This window comes from Rhinoraja longicauda, chromosome 14 (genome assembly GCF_053455715.1).
Source record: "Rhinoraja longicauda isolate Sanriku21f chromosome 14, sRhiLon1.1, whole genome shotgun sequence".
NCBI lineage: Eukaryota > Metazoa > Chordata > Chondrichthyes > Rajiformes > Arhynchobatidae > Rhinoraja > Rhinoraja longicauda.
Window position 1 is genome coordinate 7,449,554 of NC_135966.1, and position 17,119 is coordinate 7,466,672.

General features: G+C 37.7%; 1 protein-coding gene across 4 annotated transcripts in view; it reads left to right on the top strand.

Moving 5' to 3' along the window:
* Nucleotides 1–17,119, top strand: part of LOC144600023 (long-chain-fatty-acid--CoA ligase 6-like) — a 61,104-nt gene extending 43,985 nt beyond the window's left edge. For 2 of the 4 annotated variants that reach the window (XM_078411347.1, XM_078411349.1), the window contains exons 12-21: nucleotides 1,866–2,000; nucleotides 2,691–2,825; nucleotides 3,960–4,055; nucleotides 7,113–7,185; nucleotides 9,164–9,252; nucleotides 9,618–9,734; nucleotides 10,915–11,058; nucleotides 11,569–11,670; nucleotides 11,942–12,013; nucleotides 13,224–17,118. In XM_078411347.1, the coding sequence (XP_078267473.1) occupies nucleotides 1,866–2,000; nucleotides 2,691–2,825; nucleotides 3,960–4,055; nucleotides 7,113–7,185; nucleotides 9,164–9,252; nucleotides 9,618–9,734; nucleotides 10,915–11,058; nucleotides 11,569–11,670; nucleotides 11,942–12,013; nucleotides 13,224–13,364 (1,104 nt within the window). In that variant the 3' untranslated portion in view covers nucleotides 13,365–17,118. Of the gene's footprint in view, nucleotides 1–1,865; nucleotides 2,001–2,690; nucleotides 2,826–3,959; nucleotides 4,056–7,112; nucleotides 7,186–9,163; nucleotides 9,253–9,617; nucleotides 9,735–10,914; nucleotides 11,059–11,568; nucleotides 11,671–11,941; nucleotides 12,014–13,223 lie in introns of those variants that run through there. The other 2 variants (XM_078411348.1, XR_013548068.1) reach the window with 2 other exon arrangements.

Consider the following 17,119-nt stretch of genomic DNA (forward strand, 5'->3'; position numbering starts at 1 on the left):
AGAGATGCTGCCTGGCCTGAGTTACTCCAGCACTTTGATTCTTTTTTTGTAAACCAGCATCTGCAGTTCCTTCATATTTATGCTAAATCTTGTTACAACCAACTAAATTGCATCACAGGGTGACACAGTGGCACAGCGGTAGAGTTGCTGCCTTACAGCACCAGAGACCTGGGTCAATCCTGACTACAGGTGTTGTCTGTATGGGGTTTATATGCTCTCCCTGTGACCCCATGGGTTTTTTCTGGGTGCTCCAGTTTTCTCCCACATTCCAAAGACATGCAAGCTTGTAAGTTAATTGGCTTCTGTCCCTCGTGTGTAGGATAGAACTAGTGTGCAGGTGATTGCTGGTCAGTGTAGACTTGGTGGGCCGAAGAGCCTGTTTCCACATTGTATCTCCAAACAAAAACTAATTGTGTCATCAAAGTGAATGTAATTTCAATGCCATCCCAGTGATTCTAAGACACTAAATATCTATTAGATTTGTGTGACCAACTGTTTCGTATCAATATATCACACACAACGTCTTGCTTTGAATTAAAGCAACACTATGCAATGTAGATTTACTTTCTTTCAAATGTCATCATACAATTTGGTGTTTTCATTCGGTAGCTTTCATTAACAGCCTGATAATACACTTACAAAATGCCAACACTTTAATTTTCCCACTATAGTATATTATTACACACTAGTCTTACTACATCAACTTGGTGACTGGTTGACTGACTGACTGACTGATCCTGACTGGTTGCATCATGCCTGGCACGGCAATGCAAATGCATAGAAACAGAAAAGACTGCAGAGTGGTGGTCTCGCCCAATGATCACGATCACAGCCCTCACCACCACAGAAAGCATCTACGTGAGTCGCTGCCTCAAGAAGGCAGCATCTATCATCGAGGATCCTCGCCACCAAGGGCAGTCCCTCTTCTCGTTGCTACCAAAAGCCTGAAGCGGCACTCCACCAGATTTCGGGACAGCTACTTTCCTGTCATTCTCTTGAACCAATCCATGCAAGCCCAATCCGACCTTGACAATGAAACGCTACAGATCACCACCTGCAAATTGGAGGAATAGCACCTCCTATTTTGCTTGGGTAGCTTACAACCCAGTGGTATGAACATTGCATTCTCTAATTTTAAGTAACTTCATCTCATATTCTCCTCCTCCCTAGTTGTTTTACCAGTTCCACGGTTCTCCATTGTTTCTCTTGAGATCTCACCTACCAGGCAACGTACTGCCTGAGGTAATTTGTGGCTGGTCCTGATCTTTCCTCACCTCCAGTTCTTCACCTACCCCCACCCCCAACGTTCAGTCTGAAGAAGGGTTCTGACCCGAAATGACACCCATTCTTTTTGTCCGGAGATGCTGCCTGACTTGCATTACTACAGCACTTTGTGTATCTTTGGTGTAAAGCGGCATCTTTAGTTCTTTATTTCTACTACAAATCACCTGTTGCATGACAATGGACAAGGTTTTTGTAGGCTATTTGTGTTTTGCACTCATACTCTTCATTCATATCCAAATCCTTAATGTAGATAACAAACAATAAATGTCCCAGCTCTGATCCAAGGATATCTTCTAAAATCCTCACTCCCAAGATTAGTCTTAATCAACAATTTATTTCAGGTCACTTGTGCCTCCAAAAAAAAGTGTTCCATTCATTAACTACCTCCGCTATGATGCAGTTCACTTTAAAATGATCATCTGCCATTTTATCTTTATGTAAATGTCATACTCTAATCTGAAATTAGCTTTTTTTTTTTAAATTCAATTTATTCATTGAATAACTTGAAGTACTTTAAACATTGTGACAGGAACATCAACTTTGGGACTATTTTAAGTCTTTGGGATTCTATATTCTTTCAGTCTGTCGTTATATGCCATGGAGGCAGGATTGGTTTCTTCCAAGGTGACATTAGGCTCCTGTCTGATGATATGAAGGCTCTACATCCAACAATATTTCCTGTAGTTCCAAGATTGTTAAATAGAATGTACGATAAGGTAAGATCTATTCTGTAAAATGAATGCACAATTTAGTAGGTATAACATAACATGTGCACTCGTGTTACTAGTTAAGACAACAGGACGTTCCAGTGGGGCAGTTGGTAAAGCATGTCCATTAAACAAGGGTTTACTGTTTATCATTTATTTAGCCATGACTCGCTGCTTTTTATTGTACACAAAAAATGCCAGTACACATAATTAATAAACATGCATATCACGTGGCTGAAAAACAAAATAATGAAGTTTAACTTTCTCGAGCTGCTGGTACGATGTAATGTCACATAAAAAGCACTGCATGTGTGTAATATAATCACAACCCCACAACCTGACATTGTTAATTAGACCTACAACTTTGCGAATCTTGTTTAATATACCTCGTGCATCTACATAAGTTCCTAAACCTGTATGAGATCATTTCGTGATTAAAAACAGAAAATGCTGGGAACTCTCACCACGCTAGGCAGCAGCTGTGAAAAGAGTTCATATTTCAGGTCCGAAACCTACTGTTGTCGGCTGATGCTTTTGTACACTCTGTTCCTATCTAAAATGATATTCTTTCTCTTTACCAGTACTATTTCTTTTTCCCAATTGTTTGTGCATTGTTCTCTTTTAAAGCATTTCAAGTGTGTATTTTTAGTACGTCATGCAACTAAAGTACAATATATATATATAATCGATTTATTTTAGATATTTAGTCAAGCGGGTACACCAGTAAAACGCTGGCTACTGGAATTTGCTGCTCGAAGAAAAGCAACTGAGGTACGAAATGGTATCATAAGGAATGATAGCATCTGGGATAAAATCTTCTTCAAGAAAATACAGGTAAAAAAGGAACTCATGATTATCATTACATACCATTTAACATCAATACTTCGCACACCAGGTCTCATATCTGTTGCGTTTTAACCTTAGTTTAAAGTTTAGTTCAGAGAACAGCATGAACATGGGCCCTTTGGCCCACTGAGTCAATGCTCACCCATTCACACTAGTTCTGATATTCCACTTTCTCATCCACTCTCACTCAACACAAGGAGGACATTTTTATTGCAATTAACCTACAAACCTGCACGTCATTTGAAAGTACATGACATTTAGACTCTGTAATTGTTGTGTTGGGAAAATTAATCCTTGCACCTTGACATACAGATGGATGTTCGCATAAACTTTAGGTCAGCAAATTTTCAGAAAGCCAATCTTTGTTTTGTTTGTTTTCCTCACGCATTCAATAAAGGGTTGATTATCATCCCACGGCAAATTGATCTTTAATTTTGACCACGAAATAGCTTACTCTCTTACATACTGGTGAAAATCTTTCCAACTTCCTCTATGCTGTCGGCAATTGGAAGATCAGATATGTATTTCTTAAAGGGATGCAGAAGACTATTCAGTGGATGAAGTGAACCATTTAACTACCCTCAAGCTTGCATGATTAAAATGCTACAGTCATCTGCATTGCTTCCTATCGCCAAGTCACCATAGAAAAACTAATTACCATGTTCCAAATTTAACATGATGTAACTTTATAATCTTCTAGCTTTGGAGGAAAGTCTGGTTAATGTTCTCTTTGTAACCTTTTGCTGATCTATTAATTCCAGGGGGAGTAATATTCTTTGTATTTAGCAACAGTTGTATTTGCAGGATACTCTATGGGGGTACATTTATAGATCAGTTATAAAGCTAACTGGGAAATTATCCGAGTCAAGAATAATTGGCACGGATTAGAAAATATAGAGGCTGGTACTGATCCTTTGTACTTCTCCTGACTTGTATTCCAGTGCAAGTCTGGATTTTTATTGAAACTGGCCTCTCGTATTTGAAAACCGTGTGAAATGTTGTTTGCAGTTTAGAAACTTCTAAAAATTTCCCTGGTCATGATGTAATGTGAAGTTTCCATTAAATGTGTGTTACCCAGAATTTGTAGTGCTCCCTGTTAATTAAAGATCTTTATCTGCACAGGAGAGTCTGGGGGGACAGGTGAGGATGATTGTGACCGGGGCTGCTCCTGCCTCTCCTGCTGTGCTTGGTTTCCTAAGAGCGGCACTGGGTTGCCAGGTACGCAAGGTTTTTTTCCTGCTTCTGTTACTTTTTCAAGTTTCCTGGAACAATTTTATTTTGAATAATCCAAATCTATAATTACATCTCATTCAACGTCTCATAAATAGCAAAGAGAGATGGTCCATACACTTAACATCTTTACTGTAGAAATAAGGAGCTGCAGGTGCTGGTTTACAAAATAAAAAGACAATGTGCTGGAGTAACTCAATGGGTCAGGCAGCATCTCGGGAGAACATGGTTAGGTGATGTTTCGGGTCTGGACCCTTCTTGGTACTGATGACTCTATGGGTGTTTGAGTTCACATCTCCTGGGTGGCTGTTCCCTCTTCCCCACAATAATGGTGGACTCTGTGGCCATTAGTACAACTAATTTCTATTAACCTGCAGAAAAGGCAAGTGGTGTGATATTTGTAGGGACTATTGCAAACTCTTGAGTCATAAATTATAGAGCCATAGATTCGTACAGTGTGGAAACAGGCCCTTAGGCACAACTTGCCCATGCTGACCAACATACCCCATCTACACTTGTCCCACCTGCCTGCATTTGGCCCACACCCCTCCAAACCTATCCTATCCATGCATCTGTCCAATTGTCCAATTGTTTATTAAATGTTGTGGTAGTATCTGTCTCAACTACCTCTTCTGGCAGTTAGTTCCATATACCTACCACACTTTGTGTAAAAAGTAGTCCCTTGGATTCCTATTTAATCTTATCCCCCTTACCTTAAACCTCTGTCCTCTGGTTCTTGTTTCTCCTACTCTTGGTAAAAGAGTGCGTATTCACCCTATCTATTCCTCTCATAATCTGATACACCTCTATAAGACCCCTTATACTCCTGCGCACCAAGGAATAAAGTCCTAGCCTGCTCAACCTCTATAGCTCAGGCCCTTGAGTCCTGGCGACATCCTCATAAATCTTCTCTGCACCCTTTCCAACTTAACATCTTTCCTATAGTAGGGTATCCAAAACTGAACACGATACTCTAAACGTGGCCCCATCAATGTTGTGTACAACTGGAACATGACCACCCAAATTCTACACTTAATACTCTGACTGATGAAAGTCAATGTGCCAAAAGCCTCCTTGACCACCCTATCTACTTATGACACCATTTTCAAGGAACTATGTACCTGCACTCCTAGATCCCTCTGCTCTACAACACTCCCCAGAGCCCTGCCATTCATCATTGGCAGTCACTTGAAGCAAGTATGACTGTCCTCCTTTATGGAGGACGCCTGTGCATGACTTTGTTTAACGTTGGGAGACTGGTGTACAGATAGCCACCACAGGGTCCTTGACAGATCTGGGTCAGGATCCAGTGGCAAGGAGTCCACGACGACCGGGGACCCTTTTCTGCTGCAGCCTTCATCCGCCTTCCCAGCCGTTGTGACACTCCACTAAAGTCAGCCATCATCCTCTGCCTGTTCCACCATTGAGGTCTTGGTTGGATTGCTCTTTGTCAGGGACCTTCCCCTCGACCTTACTGCCATGGGTGACCCTACCAGGAGCATAGCTCCAGATGGCATCGCTCTCAGGATCTCAGGACCACACAAGCTTCTCCACCACGACAAGGTGACAATCCATGGAGAAGATTGCCATTCACTGTGTAAGTGACTCTACAAGAATGTTGGACTCTGCATTCCTCAATACTGCGAGCTTCTTGCTTATTGAGTGCAAACCCAATTTCACATTGGTGCTACCAGGTAAAATTATGGTCCAGTATTTTGGGTCATGAACAAAAGTTACAGATAATCTACAAATAACAGATATTGAATGCTCAAACAAGCTTGGGGATGCACTATTTTACGCTCCAAGTGACAGTTGCTGCCAATTAAAAAATGCTTGGCTTTTCCGATCCACAGCATTAAACCATCATATGCCTTCCAAGCTCTCCTGATTCCTGAGTTACAATTAAATTTTGTGTGACCTCAGATTAGATTGTTGTTGTTGGATTTTCTGGCCTTAAAGAAAATGCACCTTGAAATTGGCTAAATGGTAGTAAAATATTGCATGATATAATGCAATGTTGCTTTTACAAAATATCGTATCATCTAATTTACCTTCAGCAAAGTTGTCGGAAAACTGGTGACATTTATTAAATATTGATGATGTAAGGGGGAATACATTGCAGTAATAGTGATTAACCAATGGCTCAATGTAGATTCCACTTATAAATGGCTGTCTTGAGAAACCTATTCTGCAGTCCAGTGCAATAATTATTCTATCTTTCCTTAACTACCTTTATAATTTCCATCACTCCATAAATCTTTTATTCAACAATAATTTTAATTAAAAAAAGTATGCAGTCAGATCTTAAAAAACAATCTTGCACCATTATTGTGACTGATCAAATCAGAACTACCAAACAAGAATCAAGAGTGTTTAATTGTCATTTGTGCTGGGAACGGAAAATAAATAAATTCTTGCTGCAGTTTTTACAGGGACTTTAATGCACCAAAACAATAAATAAACATGACCAATGGCAGCAACCTTGGTCAGGCAGAATCCCCCTGGGGGGGGGGGGGGGGGTCCCTGCAGTCAAAATTATCTATATCCCTCATATTTAGTATACCTCAATTATGCCCTCCCTTGACCACCTCTGCTGCATGAAGAGATTATCCAACTTCTCCAGTTTCTTTTCGCAACTGAACTGCTTCATCCCATGCATCATCCTGGTGTATCTCCTCTACACTCCCCAGTGTTCATCAAATCTTTCCTACACCTCAATGACCAGAGCTGCAACTAGCCTTTATAAAGTTGGAGCATAACCTTTATACTACTTACTTCAAGGATCGATGAACTTGTACTCTGAGGTCCCTCAATATCCCTAACACCAGAGGCTTTTTCTTGCATCTGTTATTTACCATTTTTTCATTTAAAAAACCTATATTATAATCAAGTGTATACCTCATCTAGTTTTAAACAATAACGTTAAATAAGAAAGATTGAGAGATATCAGCAGTTGTATAGACGTCTTCCATTCTGCTAGTATATGGACACTCAATACAGTAGAGCTTAAGAAATTATTGAGAATGCTCTTCTTGCCATTGTCAGGTATACGAAGGTTATGGACAGACTGAGTGCACAGCTGGATGTACATTCACCACACCTGGAGACTGGACATCAGGTACTATCTGATACTAATTTTAGCTTCCAATGCAATAACACCCTATATATGTGGAGGTTTATACAAGGTTCCTAAATTAATATTCAGCTACGAGAAATAGAGCAAACTTGCTTCAGATTTGTTAAGTCTTCGTTTATTGATAGTCATTCAAACGTATAAAATCTTAATGATGTGGAGGAAGAAGATGTAAACGGAGAAGGGCAAAGTAGCAAGGACAAGCGAGATCAATGCAAAGATAGAGACCCAAGCGGGCAGTGTTATAGGAGTAATCTGAAGTAATGGGGAAGGTGAGGGAGGAAAGGGGAATTTGGGAGAGATGAGGAGGGAAATTATTATATTTTTCAAGGAAAGGGGAGAAGGACAAATCTTAAAAGAGACAATAGGTGCAGGAGTAGGCCATTCGGCCCCTCGAGCCAGCACCGCCATTCAATGTGATCATGGCTGATCATTCACAATCAGTACCCCGTTCCTGCCTTCTCCCCATACCCCCTGACTTCACTATCATTAAGAGCTCTATCTAACTCGTTCTTGAAAGCATCCAGAGAATTGGCCTCCACTGCCTTCTGAGGCAGAGAATTCCACAGATTTACAACTCTCTGAGTGAAAACATTTTTCCCCATCTCTGTTCTAAATGGCCTACCCCTTATTCTTAAACTGTGGCCCCTGGTTCTGGACTCTCTCAACATTGGGAACATGTTTCTTGCCTCTTGCATGTCCAAACCCTTAATAATCTTATGTTTCAATAAGATCCCCTCTCATCCTAAATTCCAATGTATACAAGCCTAGTCGTTCCAGTCTTTCAACATACGACAGTCCCGCCATTCTGGGAATTAACCTAGTGAACTTGCACTGCACTCCCTCAATAGCAAGAATGTCCTTCCTCAAATTTGGAGACCAAAACTGCACACAGTACTCCAGGTGCGGTCTCACTAGGGCCCTGTATAACTGCAGAAGGACCTCTTTGCTCCTATACTCAACTCGTCTTGTCATAAAGGTCAACATGCCATTAGCTTTCTTCACTGCCTGCTGTACCTGCATGCTAACTTTAAGTGACTGATGAACAAGGACACCCAGATCTCTTTGTACTTCCCCATTTCCTAACTTGACACCATTCAGATAATAATCTGCCTTCCTGTTCTTACCACCAAAATGGATAACCTCACATTTATAAGATAGATGAGAGGAAAATGGGACTAAAACAGATGTAAATGGATGATTGCTTTGTAGTGTGGAGAGAAGTAAGGCAAGGAAAATGGTGAGAGATGTGAAAGCGAGAGGACTGTCTAGGAAAGAGCTTGGAAAAAACATGGAGCTGGAAGTAAAGGAAGGTTTAGGTGAGTGCATGAAAGATTTGGAGGAGGGCAAGAGGAGGAATTATTTAAAGTGCAGGGATGAAAAAAGTAGTGGGGAAAAAGGAGATGAAATGGATGGCCAGACTGGAAGAGTGCTGAAGAAGGGAAGATTGAGGAAAATGTAGAGGAAAGACAGAATAATGGAAGAGAGGAAGGGAAGAAGAACTGCAGGAGGAAAGTATACAGATAATGGTATGGACGCAATGATATGAAGAGAGAGTGCTTGGTAGTTGTTTGATGGGACATGGAGAGAAGGAAAATAAAGTAGAGGTAAGACATAAATTGAGCAAAATAGGATTAAGAGGAAAAGCAAGTGGGAAGAGCTAGGAAGGACAAGAAGAATACGGGCTAGCAAGTTGTGCAGAAAAGTAAGGTACAAAGAGTGGAAGAGGGAAAATAGAGGAAAAGGGTGTTGAACAAAAGGATCAAGGGGAAAATCGCAAAAGGAATGGGCAAGGAGGATAGGATGCCTTTCCTGGTCATTAGTATTTAAGCAAACTTTAATCAGTTTTGTATTTACGCACTTTAGTTCTTGTCTCCAAACACGTATTAAAATCTATATTCTCCTTCATGACATAAAATGATTTGCTTTGCAATTAATAAATTGCTTCATCCACTTTCTCCAGGACATGTTGGGGCTCCTTTACCATGTAATTTTCTCAAACTTATTGATGTAGAAGAAATGAAATATTTCTCTGCAAAAGGAGAAGGAGAGGTAGGTAAATATTTACATCTCATGATATTTCAGCCCGAGTTTTAGGTATTCTTTGATATTCTATTTGAGGGACATATCACATGAAGGAAACATCTTCAGAAATGATAACATACTCCTCGTAGAGCAATTTGATTATTATTGCCCTTGCTACTTTGACTGCCCAGTCAAATCCCATCTCTATCATCCCAACTCACTGCATTGAAGTAGTAGATAGGGGACTCTGACTTGATTGTGCAAAAGTGACAACTAAAACTAATGCTGAGGTATCTCCAACTATAAAGAAGGAACCCGATTGTGGAAGATTGAAAAATAAAATTGCAACATAATCTTTTGACTGACTGTTTCAAATGACCATTATATTTTAGATATGTGTGAAAGGACCAAATGTCTTCAAAGGCTACCTCAAAGACACAGAGAAAACTGCTGAAGCCTTGGACAAAGACAGGTGGCTACATACTGGGGACATTGGCAAATGGTTAAAGGTAAGCCTCTACCATCTAATTAGTTTCATTGTGCGGTTTAGCTAATTAATGATCATTTTCTGAAGGTCTCTATTTTTTTAATATATTTGATAAAACAGTCTTTGTAAAACATACCCTCTGGAGTGTCATCATTGTTATAAATTTGTATCTAAATATAAATGGGAGTATGGAGTGCATCCACATGTAGAACAGTAATAGCTAATAGTTTCTTAAGTCAAGTCAAGTCAAGTCAATTTATTTGTATAGCACATTTAAAAACAACCCACGTTGACCAAAGTGCTGCACATCTGACTAGGAAAAAAAGAAACATACAGTGGCACCTGACTTTCATTCAAATATAATTATTGCGATATAAATTCATTAACTTTGTTCAATATAATTAACTAAACTGTATCAAGTGCAGTGGTATTGTTACTGCCTCACAGTACCAGGGACCCGGGTTCAATTCTGACTTTGGGTGTTATATGCACAGTTTGTACCTTTTCCATTCCCGTGTGGGTTTTCTCCAGGTGCTCTGGTTTTCTACATTCCAAAGGCATACAAGTTTGTAGGTTAATTGGCTTCAGTTACAAAAATGTTCCTAGTGGATAGAACTAGTATATGGGCGATTGCCAGTCGGTGCGGACTCGGTAAGCCGAAGGGCCTATATCCATGCTGTATCTCTAAACTAAACGAATCAATAAGTATGAGGAAAAAGTGGAATTAAATACAGAACAACCATCGCTTCACTGAATAGCAGGACACTCGACAGGCCAAAGAGCATACCCCATCCCAAATAGACATTGAAAGAAAAATAATTTAATATTTTGCAATTCTATATGACATGACTTAATGGGGATTGTATACGAGAAATGATTTTCTGGAGCAGTATGTGGAGGATCCTACAAGCGAATGTCATCAAGCCACACACCATCCTGACTAATACATCGCTGTTCCTTTGCCATCAATGGGATAAAATCCTGGATTACATTGTAGGTGATCCACACCCCACCTGCAGTGGTTCAAGAAGGCAGCTCACCATCACGTTCTGGAGGGCAACTAGGGATGGTCAATTACATGCTAGAAATAGCCACCTAGAATTTTCCATTATGCTTTATTTTTCAAGAGTAATATTGTGATTTACATTGTAGTTATTGTCAGAAGTTTTGTGGAGGTCTTTGCTTTGTTTTCTTAAATATAGAATGGCACTTTAAAAATCATAGACCGAAAGAAACATATATTCAAACTTGCTCAAGGAGAGTACATTGCGCCTGAAAAAATTGAGAATATTTATGTACGGAGTGAACCTGTGGCCCAAGTGTATGTCCATGGAGATAGTTTGCAGGTAAATATAACAATTGCATTTGAACATCTGTGTGAAATATTACCCATTAATCCGGTTCTTTAAATATACTTTTGTCTCGGGTTATTTGCAGTTCATCCTACTGACGGGTCCCTGTGTTGTTGTATTGGATATATGTCACCCAATACATCAGAGAATATAATAAATATCAACTTGTGATAATGGGACTTAACAATGAGCAATTAAGGGAAAGAATGGCCGACTGAATGGGGAACAATTGCAAGCAAACATAAACTGAAATTCATCCAGAAGTTGGTATTAATAATATAATAGAACAGAGTTGTAAAAAGCATTTACATTACACAAGATCAAATGGTGTGTTATCATTTAACGGGACAACTTCTGGTGCTATTAATATTTAATACAACAATCAAAAGCTGTTTACATTTTATTATAACTTTTCATCTCATGAAAGTTGAATCTATAAATTTTAATTAAAATTTATATTTCATTTTCTGATGACATAAACATCCTTCCACTGCTTTGGTACAGTCCTTCTTGGTAGGTATTGTCGTACCAGATCCAGAAGCTACAGAAGCCTGGGCAGGGAAAAGGGGATTTAATGGATCATATGGAGAACTGTGTAAATCCAAGGTACGTTTTTAAAGTGCATTTAAAGATGCATATCTGGAATATATAATGCATTAAACCTGATATCATTATAAATAATTTTGCAGTCAACATAAGTTTATGATTAAACCTGTTGGGGCAAAACGTTAATAAGATGACCTCTGTTGGTAGTGAAGAACACTGCATGATTTAATTTTGCTCTGCATGCCTACTTGCATCTCATTTTCTGTTGCTGGATGTCAATTCTAGAAGAAAGCTACAGACACTCATAACAAAATGCTTTGATTAAATTTAGGATTTTAAAAAAGCTATCATGGCGGACATGGTAAAACTGGGGCAACAGGCTGGCCTTTATTCATTTGAACAGGTAAGGAGTATGGACTACGATTTTTAGATCCTTGATTATTAAGGCGTAAATTCCTAGTATTCATATTTTATGCAAGATCAAATTTGATGTTAGTTACTTGACATATTTTAATGGACTTTAAATGCATGGTATTTTTAATTTAAATAATTTGAGTAAGCTATGATTAGTTGGATATCTTGTGAAAGAAGAGCTATATGACAGGAGAACCAGCAGAAATAAAAAAAAAAAGTCAAATCTGGAATTATGATTTTTTTAAATTAAGGCTCATTGGAGAAATTGATTTACCACTTTCTATCAAAATGACTTAAAATTGCCAAGTTGCATAAAAAATTGGTTAATTTAACCTTAATTTTTACCAGTTCTTTCTGAAAATAATAGATCTGAGCAGTGTGGGCTTTATACTTAGGATGTCGTCATATGTTTTATGAAAGTATTGTGAATTTTTATTCCATTTCTCAGCAGAAGTAAGAAATTCAAATCTTAAAAAAAGATTTAATATTTCTATCACTACAGGCCTCAAAAGCATTGATAATTCACATCACTAATAGATTAATGTACTCATTTAACAATTTGTTAGTCTTTTTTTGTTATGGCTTTACATAACTTTTTTAGCAGGCAATCTTGCAAATTTGGTACGTGCTGAGTGGACCAAAAATATTGTAAATAAATTTAGATGTAGGTCCAGACTGTTCACTCTCTCTGCACTGGAACCACCTATCATCCATGGAATCAATTTAGTAAACCTTTAATGAAAGCATATAATTCCTTATGTATTAAAAACAGAACTGTACACAGTATAATAGATATGGTCTCACCAAGCATACATGCAATTGTAATAAGATGCCAACATATTTGCTTTCCAAACTGAACTAATTGAAATGAAAAGGTACCGGAGAGGTGACATTTAGCAAGCATCACGTAGAACCCTTGGAATTATTTAGAAATACTTAAATAATTGGAATATAAAGGAATGCTTATTTCTACAACAAGAATAACTACAAATGGAAAACTGTAGTAACTAACTGTATTGAATTGAAAGATACTGCGTGGAAATAGGCTCTTCGGCCCACTGAGTCCACACCACCCATTCACGTTAATTCTGTTATCCCATTATATCTTCCCATAATTTTGTTCCTTGCACGTAACCTATTTTTGTTTTCCAAATTAATTGATTTGATGATATTGATAATTGTGATTTCTTGGCTTCTAGGTAAAAAATGTCTATCTCCACTGTGAAATGTTCTCTGTTCAAAATGGCCTGCTGACCCCAACATTAAAGGCCAAAAGAGTGGAGATGAGAAATTACTTCCGGAAACAAATTGAAGAGCTTTATGCTAACACTTCTATATGAAAATATTTGGTGGATATCTTGTATGGGGGGAGGGGGTGGAGGGGGTGTGGGAGAGTTTAAAAAAATCCTATTTGCCAGCTGCTTATCTTGTGTGAAGAACACAATACATATGTATGAAATATATTCTTTCATTATATTCAGAAACCTATGAATTTTCTTCAGTCGACTGGAAAGTGTCTCTTGCTTAATTTCAAGATCTTCTATGTAAACTAAAGATTTGACTTTTTTAAAGCTGCACTATAATAGAAACAAATTTTGTATGTTCTTCCACAATGAAATTTACTTTGTTTATAAGAGGATGTGATTAATAGCTTAAAATTCTAATGTACATATTTTGTAAAAATGAGAAATAAAAAGTTACTAGGTTAAGGGTTAAGCTACTAAAAGTCATCCTTTAACATTTGTAAATCAAAACGTACAAGAATTGGTCTATTCTCCAAACATTTACATTCTGCTGTATGAACTCATCAATACATGAAGTATATAGTTTTTCCTTGTTCCACATGGGCAGCCGACAGAACCACAATTGCATCTTTGTATTGAACTAAAATTAAATATAATTTGTTATTATTTTCATTGAATTGTGGATCATAAATATTCATGACATTGCAGTTTAGGAAATAATCTGAAAATGAAAGTTTATAATTAAGGAATCAATACAGTATAAGGAAATTGTATTAGTCGACTTGAGAGGTGAAATGAGAACTGGCCATCTATTAATATTGCCAAGTACCTGGTTTAAATGTTTACTTGTCTTTCCTGGTCTATGCTGTATTCTGGGTGAAGACTACAATCTCTGCGGAAGCTCTTAATGCAAGGTGGAATCGAGAATTCAGCTTGGTTCAGATACTCAATCTTCATGGGTTAGTCTTAAGTAAGCAGAAGACAAAACATTCTTGTGATTCTATAGTACCTTCTGTGCATCAACCATCTTAAGGTGCTTTATCAATAAGTACTGTTCAATCTTGAACTGTTGTCACTTTACTTGCATGGGTACATGCAAAGGCCAAGTGTTTAAATGATAAGTTGATGTGATACATGGTGTTTATTTTCACATATGTGATGACCCGAATCCTGAGAATCTCCTGGTCTATTTTCAAAATTGTCTCTGGAGTGTTTGCATTGATCTAAATTTAAAAGAAAAGAGAATCAATTGCTCAAGGATAGCATTTCTATCTGCACAATACACCTTCAACCTCAAAATATAGGCCTTGATCATCAGCTCAAATCATAGAATAATAATTGATTGAATAATCTCATATCTGAACATATGTCATTGAGGTTCAATACCATACCTCAATGATGAGTAATCATACTTAATTGTCTTCAGCATACAGACAATTTCAGTAAGCTGCTGAGCTCACTAGAGCTGACTTTCGCCAACAATTCATTCTTTATTATTAAACAATTCATATTATCTTTTAAAAAAGAGGCAAAATGCAAGAATAACAGTATGTTCTTGACTTCAATGAAATTGGAGACAGGAGCTGTGCAAGGTCTGTGATCTGCAACAATATCACACATTCCATCAGAACCATTTGATGTTGATATTACAAGCATTAGATAAGAGATTTGTATCTGATGATATCCCAATGTTCCCATGAATTTGAGTTATGAGTTCAAACCTATTATACATTGGTTACCTACATCACTGAAGGAGATGCCAGAAAAACTGGTACAACCCCAAACAATGGAGAATCATTTGAAGAGTTGATATAAAACTGCACTAGCAGTTCAACCACATGAATGCCAATTAAAACAAAACTGCCAGAGCTCTGAAAATGCTTTTGATGTAAATACAGATCAGAAATAGAAGATAATGAAATAGAACATAATAGAATATAATGGATAAACTGATTTGCAAAAAATTAACAATCTCTGCCATGTTTACAGAAGTATTAACAGTGAGGGGTAGCACAATTGCACAGCAGGTAGAGCTGCTGCCCCATAGTGCCAGAGACCCAGGTTCGATCCTAACCTCGGGTGCAGCCTGTATGGAGTTTGCTAGTTTTCCGTGACCACTTGGGTTTCGTCTGGGTGCTCTGGTTTCCTCCCACATCCCAAAGATGTGTGGCTTTATAGGTTAATTGGTCTCTGTAAAATTGCCCTGGGGTGCAAGCAGTGGATGGGAAAGTAGGATAACATAAAACTTGGGTGATGCGGAACTGTGGGCTGAAGGGCCTGTTTCCATGCTGGATCTCAACCAAATTGAAGTATCACGTGAATATTTTAATAAATATTATTTTACACGTGAAGACAAATTTTTAATGTAAATTTCTATATTTGAGAACTTAAAACAATTTTGCAATTTTGTTTCCCAGTGATAATCGGCTTTGTGATTAAAATTTACCACAAAATGTTAATTAAAATAAGGATTAGATTCTGCTTCAAAATGAGAAATGGGCCTAGTGAATCCAAAAATAAATATGGGAATGTTATCACAACTGCACGGTTGGTACTTATCAGGAAATAATGAACAGGCTATTTTTTTTTCTCTCTAGAAACCTGAGAATGATCTAACAAGACACCTTTTAAAGACATTAATGCTTTTGATATAGACACTGGGATTGTTCACATGAATGGAAAAGAGCATAATTAAAGTTAATCAAAATATTAGTCACCAAGAAATCAAATTGAAACTGACCTCGAGGGTTAAATTTTCTCTGAACGTTGACCCAACATGCACGTTTCAGAGTTTAAATATTCAATACTATCTCAGTGCACTTCATTGTATTTTTGTAAAAAATCACATTATGGATTAGTTTGTTGGCATCTTATGATGTGATGCTGCAAACATTTATGGTATGACATATGATTGCATCACAATGAATATGGATGTGACATCTGCCTGTCTCTGAAGTACAATATTCATTCTAACTGAAATGGTATGTGACATCTCCATGTCTCTGAAGTTCAATATTCATTCTAAATGAAATGGTATGTGATTCTTTAATAGTTCGATTTATGTGTAAATAAAGTAGTATTATTTTATTTCTCAAAAACTGCAGCTTTCAAAGAGAAGACGAGAACAAATGATATTGTATATTATTACACACTGCAGAATGATAAATTATTTTTGCATGAAAGTAAAATTACTCTCACTGTGTATATATGGATTGTAGTCTTCCAATATCAAAAATGTTTCAAATTCAAATAAAACAAATTATCAGTTGAAAAATACTTCAGTTGATTAACCAGATCGTAGAACAGTACAGCACAGGGATGGACCCTTCGGCTCAATGTTTGGGCCGAACGCAATGCCTAATTGAACTGATCTCATCTGCCTGCAAGTGATCCATATCCCTCCATTTCATGCAAACCATGTGCCTATCTAAAAGCTTCTTAAACATCACTATCGTATCTGCCTCCACCACCACCCCAGGAAATGCGTCCCAGCCTCCCACCACCCTCTGTATATGCATATTTAATTTGTTTTTCAATCTTGCCCGGCGCATCTCCATTATATTTTCCTCCTCTTAGTTTATAGCTATGCCCTCTAGTGTTGGAGATTTCCACTCTGGGGATAAAGGTTCTGACTGTCTATCCTATCTATGCCTCTCATAATTTTATATACTATATGTTAAACAAATTTTTAAAAACCAGGAAAAATTTCTTGCATGGCCCATGATAGGAATACATAAAATTATCTAAATTATCAGTAACCTAATCAAACTCTCCTTGCAGGAATATTTACATAATTTTAACTTAATATATAGAAATGCAAGATAATTCAATACACGTTTGTAATGGACAAT